The following is a 23756-nucleotide window of genomic DNA, read 5'->3' as shown; positions in this document are numbered from 1 at the left end:
GGGCGGCATACCCACACTCATAGGAACCATGTCAAGTAGCTGAAAGACAGTAATTTGTCTGCATGTCCTCACTGGCGTATATCCTGAGAACAACAACAAAACTGGGGGAAAAAAATGAAACCTTTCGGTAATGCTATCTTTGGAAGTATACTTGATGAGATTAAATAAAAATCATACACTCCTGAATTGGAAGTGGAACTATGAATAAGAACTCATCATGTTTTTATTCTTCACACAAAATCTTTCCTAACTTTCTATTGAAAGGTCTAAAAATAATGACCAACCAGAAGCAACAAATATTCAAAGCAAATAGACTATGGTCTCTAATTATCATTTTCCACATGAGGGAATCCAAGCTTACTGGGAGAAATGCTGCTTCAAGGGATAGGGCAGGAAAATTTCAAGAGTGTCTTGTCACACCAATAACGCAGACGTTATCACAGACATTGACAGCGTATCAAAAGGGCTCAGGAGGCAACTTAAGGAAGTGCCCCTGGCCAGACCTGGGGAAAGAACATCAATAACTAATGGATTGACGCAAATCCATCAAATGCATCTAAATTCAGAAATTTATGCTAATAATGATAAAAGTCACATTACACTTGGAGGATGCTAAAAAACTTATTGTTTTTGAAAACTAGTAAATAAATGGGAAGAATCAGACATTTATCCAGATGTTCCTATATACAATGTATCTTAAGGTAAGCAAATAGTTAATACAGGAGAACTGTAAGTAATTCCATTAATCAATGAAGGAAGAAAAACAGAACTTAAAAAGTACCATTTTATAGTCCCTTAACATTTAATGAAATGCTGTAATTATCTGGGCAATCATTACAATGACTAACTTAAAAAAAAAAAAAAGAGGCAAAAAGATTTAGGATGGAAATGCACATCACAACCTATAAAGCATTTTTGAGAAAACTGCTTCGTCTAGCCTCCATATAGCTAGTTACCAAAGATGTCCCATCAAGAGAAAAACTAAGGTCCCGTCTTTTTCCTTACTTCGGTAATGTCCTATGCCTTAAATCTGGCTGCCTCTGTGATTCTCTTTAATTAACAGAATGTGGAAAGTGACTGTGTGACTTCCAAGCCTAGGTCACAAGAAGCTTGACATTTCTGCCTTTGACTCTTGGTGCACTCATTGGGGTAAGCCACCAGTACATAAGGAGTCTGACTACCCTGAGCAAAAGTCCAAACTAGTAATCTGGAGAAGCCATTGGGAAAGACAGATACCAGACCAAGCCCCACCTGCTCCATCCTTCTCAGCCCAGGCACCAAACATGTAAGTACAAAAGCACTGAGAAGACTCCAGCCACAGCTGCCACCTCAAACAACCATAAGAGGGATGGCAAGTGAGAACCACCCATCTGAGCCCATGCATCTGCAGGAAATAATCGATTGTTTTAAGCACTGAGTCTGGGTTTGTTTCTTTTACAGCAAGAGATTAATGGAACAAGTCTTAACAACCAACGTACAGGAAAGACAGGAGAATGGTTAAATAAAATAAAAAAACAAAGGAAACAAAAGGATGAGAAACTTGTCAATTAAAAAAGAATGAATCAACTTACATGAGTCCTAAGATTCTGTCTATTTTGTGGGTTGATTTTTTAATCATGAGCCCATTAAAGTTATAAGACTACACAAGACATAAGGACACGACCAGATATTTGAAATTAAGAAATTATTGTTAAACGATTTAGGTGTGGTTGTATTTAAAAGAGAATCCTTAAAGACGTAGACTAAATACTCATGGATGTTCACAGGTGAAATGTTTCTTACTGGGAAGGCTTATGAGGAGCAGATGAGCACACAGGCGAAGTGTGGCCATGCTGTTCACATGTGCTGAAGCCGGAAGTTCATTTTATTGTTCTCATTACTTTTGCATATATTTGGACTTTCCATAATTAAAATGTATATACTTTGTTGAATTATTTGGCTATTTTTTCAGTATGTGAGAGACTCAAAAACCTGTGGTTTAGTAAGAAGCCATTATACTATAATTTTAATTTTATAGAATTCCTTTTTTAACCAGAAAATAAAATAAACATAAAATAAAATAAAATTCTTTCACATCCCCATGTATCCAAAATACCAATCCAGGTATTTAGCTGATTCCATATTCTCTTCAGCATACATATAAAACTGGGTCAAAGATTTATGGGGAAAAAGATTTAGAAAACCATATTCTGCTACACAAATCCAAAATTTAGTTGGTAGTAGAGACCATGTGTTTGGCAAAATATTTGGCATACAGCAGTGAACTCTCTCAAAATCCACAAGCTCAGAACTCAATCCTTAACGCATTTGGCCCTAATACCAGGCACAATGCTTGGCAAATAGCAAAGGCTTCATAAATACTTTTTGGATGAATGAGCAAATGGAGCGGAAGAGTAGACAGAGATTTTTGATACAAAGGCTTTTGCCTTTGATCCTGCTTCTTTTTAAAAAGGTCAATTGTGCAACAGAGTGCAAGAAGTAGAAGCTTACTGTGAACCCACCAGATCCACCTGCTCAACTTATCTCTATATATCCTACTATTGGTGACTTTTTAGCATGTTTTGAAGCTTTTATACAGAGTGCAAATATGGATGATTAGTACCTCAGTGTGCTACACCTGATCAACTCTATTTTCGTGTGCTTTAATAAAACAAAAACCCTAATTATAAGAAAGGAAAAACCTGGGTATTTAATCCATGCTGGTCAAGTGAGCAATAAACAACCACAAAGCTTCCTGGGGGCGATCTGCTCTGTCTCAACATCAGGAAGCGAAAGCATATGCTGGATGTTAGCCTGGGTGGACACAGTGTGTCCTAGTTATTCAAGGTTTGCTTTGAAGCCACAATTTTTAAGTTTTGTTTCTTAGGGGTACATGTCAAACTTCATTTAGCATTAGTTGGTATCCAGATACACTGAATAGCAAAAAGGCAGCATTTGGGGGCAAAAAAAAAAAAACTGCCTGCTATCTGAGCAGTAATGTCAGTTTCATTTATGTAACTCACAGAAAACAAGTGGAGAAATACAACAGGAAAGCTGAGAGTAGGAAATCAACATTAAAAACCATTCATTTCATTTAGAAGTATAAAACTGCATATGAACAAGGAGAAATATTAAAACAAATTATGTTTTAAATCAATGTCTAGAAGGTAGATACTTTTAGAAGAATTCTGTGAAAATGTGTTTTTAATTCTTATGCTTCAAAGTTTATACTGAATGGAAGCTTGTTCATATGAACAATACTTTTTCCTTTTTTCCTAAGAATGATTGGGAAATCTTTCTGGAAGAATCTTCAAATTTTAAATATATAAGGGGACTAATATATATATTAGTTGTGAAACTAATGCTTCACTCTGGAACATTTTCATGAACAGTAGAAATTTGATAGGGTGCAGAGTATCCATAAAATTCCCACAAATAAAATAATTAATATTTGAATGATGTTTTATACTTATAAAGACATGTTACTAGTATTAATTCATTTAAGTCTCAAAACAGCCTATTAGTTAGATGTCATAAGCCCAGATTTATGGATGTGTAACGTAGGGCTCAAACTCCAGCTAAGTTTGTCAACCTAAGTCATGAACATTCATATCACTGATTGTTTTAACTATTCTATAATACTTTGGAAAAGTCATTTTCTAGCATGATTGGATGCTTACAATTGTGAGACAATTTCCATGCCATTTTCAACATTATTTTGCCAAGATTCATCTTTGTTGTTCAGTTTAGCAACAATTCACGTACTTTCAATGCTGTGTTTTATTCCATTATGTGAACAGACCATAAGTTTTTTATTCATTGCTTTAATGAATATTTGCATTATTCTCCTTTTGAAAGTATACTTAGTGCTTCCATTAATACATGCAAGAGTTTCTCTGGGATATACACACAGTAATAAAATTACTGGGTCACGAGTTATGCACACGCATGCTCAACTTTACTGGGAGTGCCCGGCTGTTCTCCAAACTGTTTGTACCTACGTATATGACATACCATATAAATACTTTCACAAAGTTTAAAAACAAAACTAAATATTACTTTTAAATATATGTGCAAGTGATAAGACTTTTAAAAAGGCAAACAGGGGACCCTAGAAATAAAATTCATAATAGCAGTCATTTCTAGAGAAGAGGGAAAAGAAGGCATGAGGAATAGTCACAAATAGCTTCAATATATTGGTAATATTCCAGGTTTTAAGGCTAGCTGTGGATTCCACAGTTTTTATAATTAAGTTTTACAACTTACATATAGGTTATTATGTATTCTTTTATATGTATCAATATTTACATCATTTTAAATTATGGTTATACAATAATAAAGATTTGAAAAGGGTTAGAACCCTTGGGAATTGTTAGAAAATTGGACTGTACGTTTTTTTAAAACTCTATTTTATTTTTAAGATGATAATTTTTAAAATAAACACAAGTCTTGAATGCACCATGACAAATTTTTTTACCTTGGAGGTCTCCAAGATAGTACCCCTCTTCCTCAGTTAGCTTGTTAGTTTGTTCTTAGCGCCCTCGATCAAAGTGCACAGAAATTAGATTTGGGAAATGACGGAGGGGATTTGCTAATGTTTATTCTTCTGGAGGAATTTCTCCTCTCCCTGAATATATGTATCTTCAAAACATTTAAATTAGCCAATCAGTAAAGAAATGAAATGATGGAAAGAAGTAAAGGAAATGTCAGCATAGATCCCCAATCTGTGTACTTATATTAATTACATGCATCTACTACTGTTCTTATAGACATTTGAACCATATATGAACAAGGCTGTTTATAAGCGATTTGATTTTAAAAACAGGTCTAAGTACAAGTTTGAATGTATTCTTCCTATAGCCCAGTGGCTCAGCCCAGGCACCTCACCAGGCTCACACCCTCCCCTGGAGGGACTGCCAGTCCAACTTACAGGAAGAACTGCATTAAGAGGCAAGGAGCCCGAACTTCCACAATGGCTCTGCTTTTTGATTTATAAATCTCCATTGTTTGGTTATCTAGTCAACCTATTTTTATTACTTAGAAGAAATTAATGTGTCTCTCCGAATTAAAGTAGATAACACACAATCACTTTAACTCTGTTTACAAACAGGATAACTGAGGATTAAAGAGACCATCTTTAGATTTTCACTTATGTTCCAGGAATTCAATGGAAAAACAAAAACATGATACCAAAAAAAAAAAAAAAAATCACCTTTGCAGTATTGGGTAATTGATTTTTTAGCTTTCAAAGTAGATAAAATCAACACCTTAAAAGACTTGTCTTTAACCCAGGCTTTCTTTTATTAAAGTGTACAATTGCAGGTGCTTGCGGAGTAATAGCTTATTCCTAACAAAAGAGTCTAGATTCCACACTATGCCTTTTGCCAGAGGCATCGTTCCCCAAAGCACACGGCTAACTGCATCTCCTGCTGTACCTGTAACAATTTAATTGTATAAGTCAGCCTAGTCAAGCATCTCCAGCTCATGACTGGGAGACATGAAATTCATTGTCATTATTGTCCCTGTCATTTTGGATCATTATATCCTGCTGCAGAATTTTCCTCACTTCAGTGCATTTTTACCTCGAGGAGCCAGAGATTATAGCTGAGGTTGGGGTGGGGGCAGGACCGTGAACTACATTTACCTCAGGGGAGCCAGAGATTAAATTGGCTTTGCTCTCTCACGAGCTGAATTCATCTATTTGTATGCTGTGAGTTTTAGGTTGGAATAAAAATGAATATTCTAGTAAAACCTGGGCTTTAATTCCCCTTTGAAATATGGATATAACCAACTTCTATTTACATTAGGAAAGCCAGAGTAATTTCTTGTAGGTTGGTATTTTTATGCGTACATGAGGAATGCTTAGGGGTGTCGCCGGGTATGACTAACAGACATCTCTCTCTGTCAGTGTCCTGACATTCAGAAAGGAAGAAGTTAAAGCTATAATTTTCTTCTCTAGTTTCATTTTATAGAGGTTTAATGAGGGTATTTAATGGTGTTAAATATTTAATGATTTTTAATTATATCCCATTTTCTGTGTACTGGATTGGATGACTGGAGTCCAACCAGAATGGCATGGAAGTTCCACTCTGGGAACGGAAGACTGAAGTGGATAGAGGAAGACTAAGTTCCAGAGACAAACTGGCTCCCCTCCCAGCAGCCGGTTCCTATAACCTCGCAGCCTGCCCAGTTATCCAAGCGTATGATGCCTTAAACACTTCCTCCTGACCTGCTAGAGCAGGCCTGGCCCCACACTCTCTACCTGGTAACGCTATTTTCAGGCCAGGGTCCAGTGCGTGAGTCTCCTCTAGGAGATGGCAAGAGGCCAGGAAGAAAACACTAGGATGTGTCTCAGGCGGGAAACCAGTGAGCGACTGTCTGTTTTCACTAATAGAACATAAGAGAACTGGAGGAAAAATCTGGTATGTCACCCCCATCCCAACTTTCATTTCATATACATTTTACTGACAAATTTGATATTTACTCTATCTGCATTAAAAAGAATGATAGTTATTCCTCCATATGTATGAGTTTGTTTTTCAACAGTTAACAATAAAACATAGCAAAGAATCATAATCACTCCATCAAAAAGAATGTAGAATTTCTTTTATTACCTCTACAGACCTTTTCTGGGGAATAGATTCTGACTTAATTACATGCAACAGTCATCAGAATTTACTTAGGATGAACTGTTCTTATAATCATGAAAAATTTTTTGACCGTGGTACATTTTGTACTTCAGAAGGAACACTTTACGGCCCACTTTTCACTGCTGCTGAAGTAGCTGTATGATGTATTATCAATAAGGGGTTTTGGTTGACAAAACTTCTTGTAGCATTAGAAGTTCATACGATTACTTATCTGCCTTTTTCATTAGAATTAAGACTCTCCTTAGGTGAAAGTTATAAAAATTGTGATTTCAGTTGGCTTCAAAAGGTTAGTTTTGTTAAATGAATTTCACCTCTCTCTCTATATATATTTTATTTTATATCTATACATATATCTATTTCAAGTAGCTTAAATAATGCATCTGGAAGTCATTTTGGGTGACTGTTATTCAGTTTTCAAAATGGTTATTTATGAAGAACAGTACATTTTTTCCCATTCAGAAAGGTTTACCTTGGCAGGGCATGGTGGGTCATGCCTGCAATCTTAGCAATCTGGGACATCAAGGCAGGAGGATCACTTGAGCTCAGGGAGTTGGAGACCAGATTGTGCAAAGTGACACCCTGTCTCTACTAAAAATTGAAAACTTAGCCAGGCCTCCCAATTACTCAGGAGGCTGAGGCAGGAGGATTGCTTGAATCAGGAGTTTGAGGTTACAGTGAGCTAGGCTGATGCCACGGCCCTCTAGCCCTCTTAACAAGGAAGACAAACAACAAAAAAGCCAACAACAGTCTACCCCATAAATTACAATGTTAGACTTGAGGTGCTAACGGTAAAAGTTCACAAGGAATATGCTTTTCCTCCCTGAAATACTTAGGTAGCAGGATGATACTACAATATCATGAGGGGAAGGCAAGACATCCCTTCTCTTTTTGAACATACATTTACTGTATTTAATTCTTTTACCTATACTCCTCTCCACCTTATTTCCTTGTTGGTATTTAATGTGCTGGTCACATCACACGGGTGAAACAACAGTCGCCCTGTCTATGAATTCATAATGGAACCACAGAACTACACTGTTTCACATTCTTGTTTTGCCTCATTTCAAGTGTGACACAACTGGGCCTGTATCATGTCAGGTCAAAAAACAAATTATTTATTTCAAGTGACTAGAATATAATTATTTTTACTTGTTTAGTTAAAGACTAAATATTTTACAACCAATTTCTGAATAGCCTGTTCACGTTATATTAAACAATAATTTTTAGATTTTTCAAAAAGCTTCACTAAACTCTTCATTTTGCAACCTATAACAAATGATAAATATCAATTCTAGATGAAAAAATTATTTTTCCTGTTGATTATAATAGAAGGTTGTTTCTTCTCCTTTATATAACACAGGTTTCCTTTGGCTTCTCTATGTAGAATCAGTAAGAACCTGTAATTCCTATTAAGACCAAAGCAACATAAGACAGGATGCTACAAATTCAAATATGGCATCCAGTAAAATTTCTACTAAAGAGATCCAGATATGTGTAAGCTAATAAAGTTATTAGTTACTGCCCAATACATCACACAATATAGAAAATCAGTACGCATTTGAGAGGGTTTGTGCAGGAGGAATTTGTGCTAAGTGGCAAAGGCCACACACATTCCCATGGCAGAATGGGCGGGATGCTATTTACAGAATTCCTTCTTACTCTTCCTGGACCAAAAACCTCTTTACTGTAATCACCCAATAAACTACCATGGATTAACATTAAGGGTCTGATGCAGAGAAAGCAAATTCACAGTTAAGGTTGTCCTTTAACATGTAGGCTCAATCTAGGGCACCACAAAAGTAGTTAAGTGGCCCCCCTGCAGTGTTCAGATGCTGGGAGGCACTGCAAATTGTGATTTTTCTGCCTTTTAATATTTACCTAAGACCCTTAACATTTTTCTAATACTGTTTCTCCTAAGACATTTTGTTGAGTTTGGTCCCCTCTGCCCCCTCTGCACATATACTTTTCGCATTTATATATAAAAGCCTGACAGACCACGGAATGAATTAAGAAGTGTAACATTGAAAAAAAGGGAAAAAATGTTAGGGATAGCCTTGAGGACAGCCCACAATGTGAAGCATAAATATCAAAGTCTCTGGAATAAAAAAAAAAATCTTCTTGATAAGAGTTTAGATATGTAATTCTAAATATAAAAGAATCACATAATGGGGTGGAGGGCTCACTGAGGGCCTAAGCCACCCTTGACATCACAAAATTTCTAGGACTGTATGGACATATATAATTATTTGTGTCTAGATATTTCATTATAAATGGACACTTTTGCACTATATTCTAATTCCAGATACCCTTTAAAACTACTGCTAAATTTCACAATGGCTTTGCTTGTTTCATTTTATATTGTTTAGTGGTTCATCACATAAAGTCTTTAGCTCCTTCCAATAAAACTGTATAAAATTACATTGTATGCATGTTTAAAAAAAAAAAAGAGTGAATACTGAACACATGGCAAATGGAGCTAGGCAATGTCTCTGTTAGGAAACATCTAGCAACCACAAAGTAAGGAATAAAAAATGAGGGCTTGGTTTAAGAGATAAAATGTTCATTCACATACCTTCATCATCTAAATTATACGTTCAAGAAAATACAAACATGTCAATTTCACCCCAAGGGGCATTTTTCCCTAGGTTTATAACCCCTTGAAAATAGAGGTTTCATCTAGAAAAATCTAACAGATCCTCAGCTGCTTTAATATTACAATATATTCATAAGGCAGGTAATTCACTAGCAAACACATAACAAATTAAATGGCATGATTGCAATGGTGAGAAATGGACCAAACAAACTATGAGACACAAAGTAAAAATCAAAGATGAGAAGGAATAGATAAACAACAATATGAAAGGCAAAACATTATGGGGAGTTTTTCAGCCAACATTAGAGAGAATGGGGAATATGGGTGTGCATGCTCAGCATTTGTGTGTTGTGTGAAATTAGCACTGAAAGGATGCAAAACCATCCCATCAAAAATATATTATAAGGATCATAAATGAGAGTAAAGTATCTTGTAAGAAAAAGAAAATCAACATACCATCGTAGTAGACAATTGCTCCTACCAGTTTGTCCTTCTGGAGCATTGGGAAATGTTCGAGGGCTCTTGATTTGCTGAGGACATAACTACTTTTCAGGCAATTACTTCCTGCAACCAGATCATATAGCTTGATTCCTACCCAGTAGTAAGGTAACTGCCACCATCTATAGCATAAATAGAGGGGGAATGGTTCTTTAGAAACAGAGTATAACCTTATAGAATTACAAAATACTTCTCATTTATGAAAAACAAGGCATACCCAGAAGTGGACTGTAAAAGAAAGAGACTTGCATAACTTCTGAAACCAACCTAGCTGATATCTGTAAGTAAATGAGATTTTAAAGGAATCTTCTCCAAGGCAGTGATTCTCAGTCAACCTAGCTGCACCTTTGAATTCTCTGGGGAACATTAAAAATAAATATTGAGTCAGGCATGATGACTCAGATCTGTAATCCCAGTACTTTGGGAGGCTAAGGCAGGAGAATCACTTGAGGCTAGCAGTTCATGATAAACCTGGCAACATAGCAGGACCACCTCTCTACAAAAAAAGAGAAAAATTACTTGAGTGTGAGGATATGTGCCCTGTAGTCCCATCTACTCGGGAGGCTGAGGCAGGAGGATTGCTGGAACTCAGGAGTTTGGGGTTACTGTGAGCTAGGCTGAGGCCATGGCACTCCAGCCTGGACAACCGAGTGAAAGTCTGTCTCTGAATACAGAGGTATTGATGCCTCAGCTTCACATGTCCACAGACTGATTTAACTAGACTAGGGTGGGGGCCTGGATGACTCAGCCAAGGACTGAGAATCATTGATTTAAGAAGTCCTAAGCAGTCTATAGCAAAAGATGAACAAAATTATAAAATCTGTTTCTAGGTCCCCACAACACTCATGTGGCTAAAAGAGTCATAGAGCCCACTTTTTTCATACCACCTGTACCCCAACCAAAGGCAACTTCCTGGAGAGCTCTAATAACATCAGGGAAATAGGGTTTTATAATTTATAATCTACCATCTCCTAACCAAATTTCAGTTTTGGTTAACTCAGACACTTAAAATGACTCAAACTAGCTTAGGTGTGAAGCTGGTCCATGGTGGGTTTAGACTGCAGCGGGATGCATCTTGGTTTTATGTTTTACACTCTGCTAAGGGCTCTCAGGTTCCTCAGTACACATGTAGTTGCTCATCTGTATACTCTCAGAAACTGGAGTAAGAAGCAGCTGATCACAAATACAGAGCACAACCTCCTTTGCCTTCAAAATCTGCTCCTTAGAGATGGGTGGGTAGAAAGTAATTTAAGAAAAGTCACACTTTGTATTTAAATATAACAATGGGAAATATTTAAAGAAGATTAAAGATTAGGACTAATTAAAACCACATTAAGGGATTATTTTCATTAAAACTGTCATTCTCTTGACCTCAGGTAAGCAAACAGCGTACAGGTAACATCAAAAAACTTACTTGTAAATTGGAAGCATTATAGGCAAGGGAGCTGATAAATGGGGAGCAATTTCCAGTAAGTTGGCACGCTCATGAAGGGCTTCTTTTACCATCCTATACTGAAAGGCAAAACAGAGAAAATTAGTTTGGCAGTAACAGATCATAATATTTTCAAATGGCAAACAGACACCCTGCCAACTGATTGATACACAGAAACCTTCTACCTCTGAGTGAGGATCGCTCCCTCCTAATCAAATTTCTAATAATACATCATGCTGTCAACCTCAAAGATTTTTTAGAAACCTTAACTGTATTTGCATAGGAGAAAAACATGCTGTCAGAGTTCCCAGGTGTAAGATATTTTCCTGACTTGAGTTACAAGATTATTGTAGCCATTTATCTTGCAGCCTCCATTGTCTCCCTTTCTCAGTTCCCACAATATTTTCTCTGGGTGAGAGACAACAGATTGCTTAAATTCATGCGAAAAGTTTTCTTCTTGCCTTCCCAAAGCCATCCAAAGATGATACTTAACAGTTGCCTGGTATTTTATGGATTATAAAAAGCCTTTTGTCTCAACTTCTGTAGTCTCCATTATGCCTGTGTAAAGAGCCAGCCCTGATAGGACGATACCAGTTTTCCAAATAAGAATACTGAGGCTCATCGATGTTCAATAAATAAGCAGAACACCAGTTAGCCGATTCTAAACTCTATGCTGTTTCTTTTTTTCTTTTTCTTCTTCTTCTTTTTTTTTTTTTTTTGTATCCATCATGATGCCCGAGAGAAACATAAAAAAAGGGGACAGATTCGAACTGACTTGTCAAGAAAAAAAGGGGACAGATTCAAAACTTGACAATGTCAAGTCGGGGCTGCTGTGTTTTTTCATGTACGAAAAGCAGATAGGGAGTTCAGCTGATTTTTTTTTTTTTTTTACCCCTCTGGGAAATGTCATCTTCTGCACTGCCTTGGCAGTTTTCAAATGGTGGCAGACTGGACACAATAAAGTGTGACATAAGAAAAGCATGACTCAGATCAGCTTTTCCTTCAGAATATGTCAGTGACAATATCAGCGTGTGGCTGCGGCTGCAGTCAAAGGGGATCAATCTGGCACTCCCCCTGCATCGCCGCACAGCTCCCCTGAAACTGCTCACAAAGTAGTAATTTGGTGGCCATTGGCAAAAACCCAGTCACACTTGTTAAAAGACGGCGCTTCCAAAAGTGCTTTTGTAAATCTGCTCCTTTGACATGCCTGTGTAGAAAAAGCCCCTGATTACCCATAAACGTAATACTACAGGAAAGAACGGGCACACCTCTCCTGAAAGACATTCCAGCAGAACACACTAAATAGGTATTTCCAACAGGAAGAAATGTTAAAAGCCATAAAAAAAAAATCTGATTTAATTGGGTAGAAAAAAAGCAGAGTCGCAATTTTTGTTTAACAGCCAGCATACACAATTACCTGCTCAATATCCAACTTCATGATGGCCTTCTGAAGATATCTCACACCACCATGGATCAATTTAGTGCTTCTGCTGCTGGTCCCTGATGAGAAATCATCTCTTTCTACAAGGGCTGTTTTTAGTCCTGTGTAACCAGAAAACCAAATTAACTTCTTAAATTACACAATTTGTATGTAATTCATTAAAGGCACTTCTCCAGGGTAGAGACAATCACAAGAAAAATTACTCTGAACATGGATAAATTTGTATTCAACGTGCAGTACACTGTCTATATTATAATGAAGAGATTTTAGGCTCTTCCTGGGGGAAAAAGACCAACCAGAACTAGAAGCGTATTAAACTGTGAATGAATCACAACTAGAGAATAAGACAGTCCAATTTCATGGCAGTAAAATACTCCAGTGTAGTTAGAGGGTCAAAGAAGAGCCTGGTACCCATCTCTACCGATGTAGAGTTAACTGAGCATTATTACCTGGCCTCTGGGACTCGCATTCAACCCTCACTCCAAAGGTGCAGACATGTACCAGCCCCTCACCACTGACCTGCTCAGCCACATCACCAATAAATCTAGACAAGACTCCTTTATGTGCTGCCTTCTGTTGACAAATGTGTGTGGGGTGGTGCTATGGTAGGTCTAAAATGAAAAAAGATATCCAAGATACAAAAACCAAAGAAAAAAGAAGAGAATAACCTCTGAGGTTGAAGAGTTTCCAGTCTAATTTAAACCATTTGAACACGACAATATTTTGGAGTTACAAAGAAATATAAGCCAGGACAAATGAACATGATGAGAGTCCCGTGAGTAAACAAGATATTCTTGATAAGAAGAAGCTGAGCAAAGACAGGTCGATTCCAGAATTCACTCCCGCCCCCTGTATTTGAAGGTTGCTATAGCTTTCTTGGGGATAAAGAGAGACACCACACCTCTTGCAGATTGGAGATGACAAGTTGTGCAAGTGTCACACACTAGTTGAGAGATGAAGACCAAAACTTGAAAAGACCCAAAGTGTATGTGTGTGTTGTGTGTGCGTGTGTGTGTCAACACCAAGTCATGAGGAATTTTCATGGCCTGGCATACCATCTCACTTCTTAAAAGATGAGAGAATGTCATAGAATCCAATTACAATGAGAATATGTAACCAGAGCAGTTTGGGCTTGCAAAGTTCATATAGGAGAACTTGTGCATGTATTCAATTCAGAGCCATTTATTACATTTAATACCAAAGGGTCGTTTTTATAACTTTTAACAGTTTAAATATCGTACCCAAATGTCATCATAAAATCAGGGCAATTCCCTTGACTCAAAAGGACAAAATATTTAGAAATCGTGAAAAGAAAAGTAAAGAACTTTGATTTAAGGGCAAAAACTGTTAATTCCTTAACTAGCGTGCAAAATAACACAAAAATTACAGGCATTATCGACCCAGGTCCCTCTTAGGTCTATAAGAGAATGATCTGTAAAATTCTCAACTATTAAAATCCTAGCAAAATGCTTAGTAAACTTAGCACTGGAAAAATATTAGTACATGTTTTTTTAGAAATTGAGAGCCAAAGTGGAAGTGAATCAGGCCTGAACCAGGCTGTGGGAGCCAAATAAAAACAAAGTGCAGCAAACTTTAATAGCGGTCTCATCTTCCTCCAAGTTAGAAGTTAAATTCAGGACATAAACTCAGAATTGCATAGAGCCAAAATTACATTTGCAAATCTTAAGAACGTACTGTGTCGGTGAGCTATATCACCTTTTCTTAGTTAAGTTCAACTCAGAGTTCTTCTTCCAGCACTAAAATAGACCATCTTTTCTTCAGTTGAAGATCAGATGAGGGAGTTGACTTTCAAGTGGTATTTAAGAGTCAGATTATTTAAAATCTCTTTAAACCCTGGAATCACAGTCAAGGCATCAAGACGTCCACACCATAAGAGGCAGGGAAATTAAACTGAGAGAGGCCATGCAATCTTCCTCCAGCCCACAGCTTGGCGGTGGGGCACAGTCTCCGGTCATCCCAACTCCCTGGTATGCAGCCCCCTGCCCATAAGTGGAGGCTGGGCCTGTCACCTTTCTTCTAAAGAGCAGAATACAGCAGAGTAGAGGCATGTCACTCCTGTGATCCATTTGCAGAAGGTGGGGAGGGCTCTCTCTCTTGCTAGCGCTCTCTCCCCTTCCCGCTGGCTTGCTCTGTGAAGCAAGCTCCATGTTGTGAGTCCAGGAACAAAGGGAGGCCCACAGTCAGCAGGTCCTGAGGACCAAGGCGTCAGTCCAGTAATCCATGAGGAACTAAATCCTACCGACAACCATGTCAGTTCCTTGGGATCACTGTAAGCAGGTGAGAGTCTCAGAGCCAGAGGACTCAGCTAAGGCTCACCCTGGAGTCCCAACCCCCTGAGACAGGGAGATAACGAATGTTGCTGTTTTAAGCCCTCAAATTTGGGGACTTATGAGAGATTCAGAGGGCACAGCTAAGGCTCACCCCAGAGTCCCAACCCACTGAAACAGAGATAATAAATGCTGCTGTTTTAAGCCACCAAATTTGGAGGCTGGTTCACTCTCTGTGTAAGGAAGGATTCCCTGCCGCCAACATCGTACCTGGGGAGGGGGTCGTCAGGAAAGGCTGGGTCTAGGGAGGAGTCTGTGTTCAAGATGGGCAGAGTGGAAGAGGGGAATCGCCACTGGCAAAGACAAGCCTCAAGAGGGAAAGTGGCCCAGCAACTCAGGGGCTTCTCGGCACTCAGGCTGCAGGGCAGGGCAGGGCACAAACAATGATGTGTAGGAGTCCCCATGGGAGGAATGGGCGAGGCAGATCTCAAAGGGCTTCTGATCTACCCTGGGGCATTTACATCCTGCAGGCCACTGTTTATCCCAAGAAAGTTAATGTCTGAACTATGCCCATGAGAAAATGCCCATGAGAACACAGCTCTTCCTGATCAATTTGCGAAACAATACACACATGCATGAACCTGAGGACGGTAGTTAGTAAAAAGACATCAATTCCAGAGAACCAGAAAGCGTTTATTACCTTTCATTATTAAAAAGGAATACAATTTAATTCTTTTTCCTGGAATTTCAGATATCATTTTGAGAAACTATTATGCTGCTTGTCAAAGGAACCATCAAAGTGTTTTAAACTGAGATTAGGTGCAGTGGCTCCCACTTATCATCCCAGAATTTAAGAAGGCCAAGACAGGAGGATCGCCCAGGAGTCTGAAGTTTCAGTGAGCCATGAAGATGCTACTGCACTTCAGCCTGGGCAACAGAGGGAGACTCTGTTTCTGAACAGAAAAAAGTATTTCAAGGTTTAAGCTGAGAAATCAGAACAGTGTTCTAGAGACGTCCTTGACTGCAAAGGTTAGGCGGGGAGCTGGAGGAGAAGGGCTGGAGGCAGAAGACTCTTCAGGGTACCAGATCCATACAGCAAGATTACAGGAAGAAAGAGTCCATTCTCATGAGGCAGAAGACGGCAGGGGAGAGTGTTAGGAAGAGAGAATTTTATAGGCTGTGTTGTCAGGATGGATCCCTTTTCTTTCCCAAACTGACACGGTAGGAGGCAGGGACCTACTCTAGGAATTAGCAAGCCATCTCAAGGGTATATTTCGGGATATTTAAGTGACAGCTAACACTTTAAAGCTCTGAAAACTTCTTTTTCCAGTATTGGACATTTTAAAAATTATTCACATGTACATATGTGAGAAACTCTAGTGAATACCAACGAAAGTTAAAATGGGCCTCTCTGTCAAACCAGACTGTTTTTCTTGTCCCATTATTTCCACTGTCTAATCATCAAGTTATCCACCAGAATTTCTGAAGAAAAATAATACTGCTCCTTCCAGAGCCAAAACTTAAAAAAATTCAGTCTCTAAAGTTATGGCTAAATTGATATCTTAAAGCAATACACGACCTAAAAGTATTACTAAGTTTTCTGAACCACAAAAGAAAAAAAAAGATTCTCTATAAAAAGAAAATATTTTAAAATTTTCAACTGCCATGATATGCTAAACGTTCTGAATATTTGTTGAGAAACAAAGAAGTAGAAAGGAGAAAAATAACACAAAATCAAGACATTATTATTTGTTATTACTGCTACTTATAACTTTATTCATTAACCAAATGCAATGAAGACAATAAAAATTTAAAAAATTTTTAAAAGCCTTTTGTCGTTCTTGTACGTTCTGTTATCTAATTTGTTCTTTTCCATTTTGCCTCTCAAAAAATCCAAACTATTTTCCTCATTTCAAAAAAATTACTAATCCAAAATTAAGAACCTGGTTTTCTGGTATTTTAAGCATAAGGCAAAAAAGTGGAAGAAAAATAGCTGTTTTCTCCTAAGAGAGAGAGTAGTATTTTTTACATTTGAGAGATGGGTTCTCACCGTGTTGTTGAAGCTAGCTTCCAATTCCTGAGCTTAAGAGACCCTCCTGCCTCAGCCTTTCTAGTACAGGTGCATGCCACTGCACCCAGCTGGCATTCTAAATGTCATTCAATGCTAAGATGTTGTGCTTTTAGGTAAAATAATTAAAGGTAAGGTATTATTAAAAGTATTATCAAATATAATGTACCCAGGATTCAACCAACTACTCATTGCTACGGATTTGAGGGGTGTGGGAAAAAGATCTTTTTGCAGGCAGAGAAGGACTGGCTTCTCTATACATTAAAAACTAGTTCAAGATTTTTCAAAGAGTACATTTTTGTTATCTCTTTTTTATTATTAGAATTACTTTTTATGGAACGCAGTAAGTTCTGTAACAATTGAGATGAACTAGAACACTTACGAATGGCCTTTCATTGTTTAATTTTTTGTTTTTAATGCCAATTACTTTTACAAAACAGTCTCAGGAATTTCATGACAGTAATAAATTATTAGTATTTAAAGTAAAATTACTCTGAAATCTCAGGCAGAATAATAAGATTAGTTATAGTACAAGAATAAAGTCAACTGCCACTCATCTCCATCCCATCTCTTAACAAGATGAAATTGTCTCCTGGGTGGGACAAGGGTTACGAACTAAATGCAGCTCTTTATAGCTTTGTCTTTTCTGACGAATTCCAACTAAACCCATTCACGGATCAAGACAGTTGGATGAATATAGTGGGATAATTACAATCTAAGGGGAGAAATGGTACGACATTTAAGTTTCACAACATAGAACAGAAGTATATTTTAATACCTTTTACTGATTATCTTATTATGCATGAAAACATGCTCAATATAATAAATGCAGAGAAGCAAGGAGAACAAAATAAAACTCTCCTGTAATCACACCACGTAGCAATAACCATAGTTGACATTTGAGTATTTAAACGTTAACATTTTCTATGCATGTGTATAATTTTTACAAATCTAAGATCATATGGTATAGTTTACATTTTTTTCAATTAACACTGTTTATTATAAACACTTCCCCATGTCAATAAATATTTTTCTATAATTTTATATTTAATGTGTAGATAGTACTACATTAAATATTTATAATAATTTATTCATTTTTTTAAGGGACAATGTCTCTGTCACCCAAGCAGCAGTACAATGGTACAATCACAGCTCACTGAAACCCCAAACTTCTGGACTCAAGCCATCCTCTCGCCTCAGGTTCTAAAGAAGTGGTTCTCAATCTTCCTAATGCCATGAAACTTTAAGTCCAAAAAAGTTGCGACTCACACATTGAGAACCACTGTTTCAGAGTAACTGGGTCTGAAAGTAGATGCCACAACACCCAGCTAATTTTTTTTTTTTTTTTTTGCCAGGGCTGGGCTCGAACCCACCACCTCTGGCATATGGGGCCAGCGGCCTACCCCTTAGAGCCACAGGCACTGCCCCCAGCTAACTTTTCAAAATTTTTTTAGAGCTAGGGTCTCACTATGTTGCCTAGACTGGCTCTGAACTTACAACCACAAACCATCCTCCCATCTCAACCTCCCAAGTCACTGGCATTCCGGGAATTTATTTGTGAACATTTGGGTTATTTCCTTTTTCTCTATTTCAGACAGTATTGTAAGATTATATTTCCATTCAGACTACCTGTATCTGTAATGATTTCATCAGAATAAATTTTCAGAAATGTCCTTATTAAGGTATTTTTAAACAGAAAGGTGAGAGTAATTGCTACAAAATAACCATCAGAGGTGCCAAGGTAGTAACACACAAATCAGAAAGCTCAAGACACTGTGTACATCAGCACAATCCACACAGGTATGAAAGCCACATGCTACATGGAGAAAAATGATGTAGTTTAAGGAAAGGTGAGTTTATTTTTCTGCAGAAAAGCTTTGAGCACTTGATTTTGGATTTCAGACAGCCATTACCATTATTAAGAAAAAGGACTAACCCAAAGGCTGAACATTTTATAGGAAGGATCAATTTCTCTAAAAAATAGCACTCCCATAAAGCTGCAAAGTAATCCTGGCTTGGTAATCCTCACTGTCACAGGCCTGCGCTTTGTCCTGGCATCTTCCAACAGCAAATGTTAGCACTTTGTAAGAAATGTATAATGTTGGGTTGGTAATTTAATACCTATTTCTATGTTTATATTAGAAAACAGATAAACCACTAATAGAGATACTATGTTAAATTAGAATATATTATTATCATACTCTGTGTTCCTTAAGCACACAGGTGATTATGAAATCACAAAAGTGTATTAAGCTATAACATTCACTGTAAAAATATTGTTCCTAGAAATCAGAGAGTCGCTATTGTTGCTCTCTCTTTTTGTTTTATTAATATAAAAATAGCCACTGTTCAAAGAGAGGAATAAATTCAAATAACATAGAAAGGTAAAAAGAGAAAATAATACACTTGACTTTCTACTTACAAAGTCTAGAGGTAACCAATGTCAACTATTAAAACTGTCTCGTGTGTTTTATCAGAAACTTTCTATGTTTATGAAAGTGTACAGTCTGTATGCATTTTTGCTTAAAAACAAATAGAATTAACACTCATTCTCTACAACTTGCAGTTTTTAATTTACAACATATCTTAGCCATATTCTCTATAAATATTTATCATCTACCTCTATTCAATAACTGAGTATTTCCCAATTTATTGCAGGTATAAATATACTTTATACAAAATTCTGATCACTATGACATTGTAAACTTGTCTTTGAACACCCTCTTTTCCAAACACAGAGAAAATGTTTTATATATTTTTTTTCTTTTTTTCAAGGACATGGTTGACTCAAAAATAAGATAAACAAGCCAGGGATCAGAAATGTAGCAGAAACACAGAGCACAGTGTTTACGCCAAAAACTTTTTGTCCTGGTGATCTCAGAGTGTAGAAATAGGCAAAGACAACCAAGCTCTCGGTATCTGAAGGGTAAGAGGAATACAACTACTCATTTTGACAAAAGGTAAAGAAACCAGCAGAGCACCTGAAAAAAGGCTCAATCACTTGCGCAAGGAGATTAACAACCTTCCCTTGACCACTCTCTGGGAATAGCAGGCTATCTGCTGGAACATACCAAGGAGGCAGGACACTGGCACCAGAGCCAAGGCGCCAGCTGGCTTTGCAGCCGGTCTGCAGGGTCCCCAAGTGAACATGAAGCAGAAACCTCCATTTGGTTCTAGAAAAAGTCCCAAATGGGACTTGAGCATGGTAGTTAGTTGCAGACGTCCTCAAACTACGGCCCGCGGGCCCCATGCAGCCCGCCTAGGACATTTATCCACTCCAACCAAGTGTTTCTGCCACCGCTGCCTATCCTGCTTGGCAGCTGACTCATCCTGGGGCCCGCAGTCTGGCCCTCCAACAGTCTGAGGGACAGTGAACTGGCTCCCTGTTTAAGAAGTTTGAGCCTATAATTCCTCTACTAGGTATATATCCAGAAGACCAAAAATCACACTACAATGTGATGGTCCTGCCATTTGATCCTATAATTCCTCTACTAGGTATATATCCAGAAGACCAAAAATCACACTACAATAAAGATATTTATATCAGACTGTTCGTTGCAGCCCAATTCATAATTGCTAGGTCGTGGAAGAAGCCCAAGTGCCCATCAACCCACAAATGGATCAATAAATTGTGGTATATGTACACCATGGAATACTATGCAGCCCTAAAGAAGGATGGAGCCTTTACCTCCTTCCTGTTTACCTGGATGGGGCTGGAAAATATTCTTCTTAGCAAAGTATCTCAGGAATAGAAGAAAAAGTATCCAATGTACTCAGCCCTACTATGAAACTAATTTATAGCTTTCATAGGAAAACTATAACCCAATTTTAGCCCAAGAATATGGGGAAAGGAGAGAGGGAGGGGAGGGGAGGGGAGGGGGGAGAATAGGTGGAGATAGGATGATTGGTGGGATTAAGCCTATGGTTTATCCTATAAGGATACATGTGAATCTCTCTAAATGTAGAATATAAATCTCTTAACACAATAACTAAGAAAATGACATAAAGGCTCTGTTAACCAGTTGGATCAAAGTATTTCAAATTGTATATAGCAATAGCACTCTGTACCCCATGACAGCATTAATGTACACAGATATGATTTAATAAAAAGTTTGAGGACCCCTGATCTATAGAGTTGAGGGTACAGAAATAGAGCATGATAACAGACTGATCTAACAGAAAGGACAGAAAGGAGAGGGAAAGGGCAAAGCAAAAAAGTGGAAGGTAAAAAAACACAAAATAAATGCACAGGAAATCAAAACAAATGGAAGAGGATTAAATTCATCTATTAAAAGATATATTAAGTATTAAAAATAAAAATAAACACATGGAATCTATCTACCTTTTGCTTATCACAGATAACCAAAACAAAAGGATATAGAAAAAGTGGGAAACGACCTGTCTGTCTGATATTTTATAAATATTTTCCAGATTTCACGTTTTTACTTTATTATATTTTCATCATAGGTAAATTTTAATATTTATAAAATCAAATTGAGCAGCCTTTTCCTTTCTGGTTTTTGGTATATTGCTTAAAAATACCTCTCATACTTCATTTATTTTTAAATTCATACATACTTTCTTCTAACAGTTTTATGGTATTTCATTGGTAAATCCTGATTCACATGGAGTACAACAAAGCACACACACACATATATATAAACTGGAGGGAGTGAACACTCCAGCATCATTTATTAAATAACCAATAACGACAGCACTAAACTGCTGCCTTTACCATACTCTAAACTTCATGTTTAGAGACTCTTACTTTCTAGACTCTTACTTTTGTCCCACTCATCTATTCCATTAACAAACTATTTTAACTATAATAGTTTCAGAATGCACTTTCCTATCTGAGAGGTATCTAACTCTCTTATCAGTATTCTTCTTCAAATTTAATCTAGTAAATCTAACAGTTTCTGAAGTCCATTCCCCCAGCCCTAACCAAAGGAAATCACTGTATTAATTAAAATTATGTTACCTCTCCACATTAATTTCAAGAGGAATTTGCAATCTAGCCTAATTAGGGGTATCCAGCAAACAGCGAACTTTCATCTGCTGCTATTCTGCCTCTTGAGATGGGATTTTCTACTATTTTCATGGCAGAAGTGGGGAAGAGGAATCCTTAGGAGTAGTCATCCTCAAAATGCACTATCTCTAAGGCTCTCCCTTTTGTGAATTTTTTTCCTGCAGTGCATACACCTCACCCCTTTCCTAAATCCTTATTTAAGAAAAAGTGTGTTATTATTATCCTCCATTCATGCCTGAGAAACTTGAGGTTCTCTGTAAGGTTAAGACACTTGTGGAAGGTTATGAAGCCAGGATGCAATGGAGCCAAGATTTGACCTCAACTCATTCTATTCTAAACTGTGATCTTAATCACTGTACACCTTAGACTTCAAAGACAGATAGGGGAAATTCAAGAATTGTAGCCAGACACCATTTATAAATTAAAAGTATGTCTACATTCTTAAACAAGAGAACTGCAATTAATGCTTTCCTCCAGCAAGAGGCAGTCTTCTCTGGAATTTGAACTAAAACCATAGGTTGAGTTTCATTCATCATAAACCAGAAATGTACTATGTGATCCCAGATATGCGGAGATAAAGTCACATAAAGGAACATGAAGAGCTAAGGAAAACCCCTTGCAGAACCCTGAGGGAGTGAACACATTTGTTACATTGTCCTCGTCCCAGCTTCCTTTGGCAGCCACCTGCCTCCAGCTGGACTCCAGGGCTGTGTCTCTGCCCAGGAACCAGACACAAAGGTGTTACCCAGTGAAGTAATTTCTATTGATCCTAAAGACCTGCTAGAGAACGTGAGGAGAATTGTGCAGATTACATTTATAAAATAATACTCCCAGATGAAGCAAAGGGAAATTGATTCCTAAGAAAATGCAGATGGTAAGAATGCAAATAAATGTTCATTATGAAGACGCTTCCCCCTACAGTCTTTGGGTATCCGTTCCCAAAACTGCACTGGGGCATAGTATCTTATCAAAAAGCTTGTGCAAACATTTCTATACAAGCCCTTTAACAACTAGTGGTTTCCCCAAAACTTTGAGGTCCTGAAAAATCTAATTATTGCTGGTAACTTTAAAAGATCACAGTAATTTATTTTTGTCAAATGTGACTAAAGATTAATGGATACAATCAGGAATAATTTGGTAAAAACATATCAAATGCAGAGAAAGCAAAATTTGTTGTTAAGTGAAGCATCAAATATAATAAAAGAGCAGATTCCATGAATGAACAGCAACAATGCACAATTCATTAACCAAATGCCCATGATTATTTCACACTTCAGGGGGCTACTGATATGATCAGAAATTGTAGTAAAAGGATAAATATAGATTACCTTCAGCATCTCTTTGTACATTTTAATTATAAAACACTACCCCTGAGGGCTACCACCAGGAAAGATACAGACTAAGGTTTGTCTACCCCTTTTATAAATCACAATTCCATATATATATAAACACTAGTCAATTATATTAAGACAGCAATCAATATGCCAAGATATATTAAAAGTATAACATTTTCTTAGCTGCTACTAACTACAAAAATTAAAAACCTGAACAGTATTCAGGCTTTGGAAACTGCTATCTATTCAAAATCATCATAATCACTGTCATCACCCACAAACATCTGCTAATGCACTAGCAAACAAAAGTCCTGCTCACTAGTGAATAACCCTCACTTCCCAAAGAAAAAAACTATTTGTTAAACAACTATCAGTAAACCGTAAGCTCCTGGAGGTCAGGGCCACATCTTACTAGTTTTTGCATTCCCAGAACTGGTGTAGAAC

The 23756-nt window shown here is 37.4% G+C and overlaps 1 protein-coding gene across 2 annotated transcripts in view; it reads right to left on the bottom strand.

The window, feature by feature from the left end:
• The window catches only part of GPD2 (glycerol-3-phosphate dehydrogenase 2), a 134643-nt gene that overhangs the window by 52552 nt on the left and 58335 nt on the right, over window positions 1–23756 (bottom strand). The window contains exons 4-6 of one of the 2 annotated variants that reach the window (XM_003795957.2): window positions 12570–12694; window positions 11135–11232; window positions 9679–9842 (exon numbers count right to left, since the gene is read on the bottom strand). In XM_003795957.2, coding sequence (XP_003796005.1) covers window positions 9679–9842; window positions 11135–11232; window positions 12570–12694 — 387 coding nt within the window. Of the gene's footprint in view, window positions 1–9678; window positions 9843–11134; window positions 11233–12569; window positions 12695–23756 lie in introns of those variants that run through there. The other variant, XM_023516820.1, reaches the window with a different exon arrangement.

This window comes from Otolemur garnettii, unplaced genomic scaffold (genome assembly GCF_000181295.1).
Source record: "Otolemur garnettii isolate 467f Iridium unplaced genomic scaffold, OtoGar3 scaffold00098, whole genome shotgun sequence".
Lineage (NCBI taxonomy): Eukaryota > Metazoa > Chordata > Mammalia > Primates > Galagidae > Otolemur > Otolemur garnettii.
This window is presented reverse-complemented; position numbering and strand designations above follow the sequence as displayed.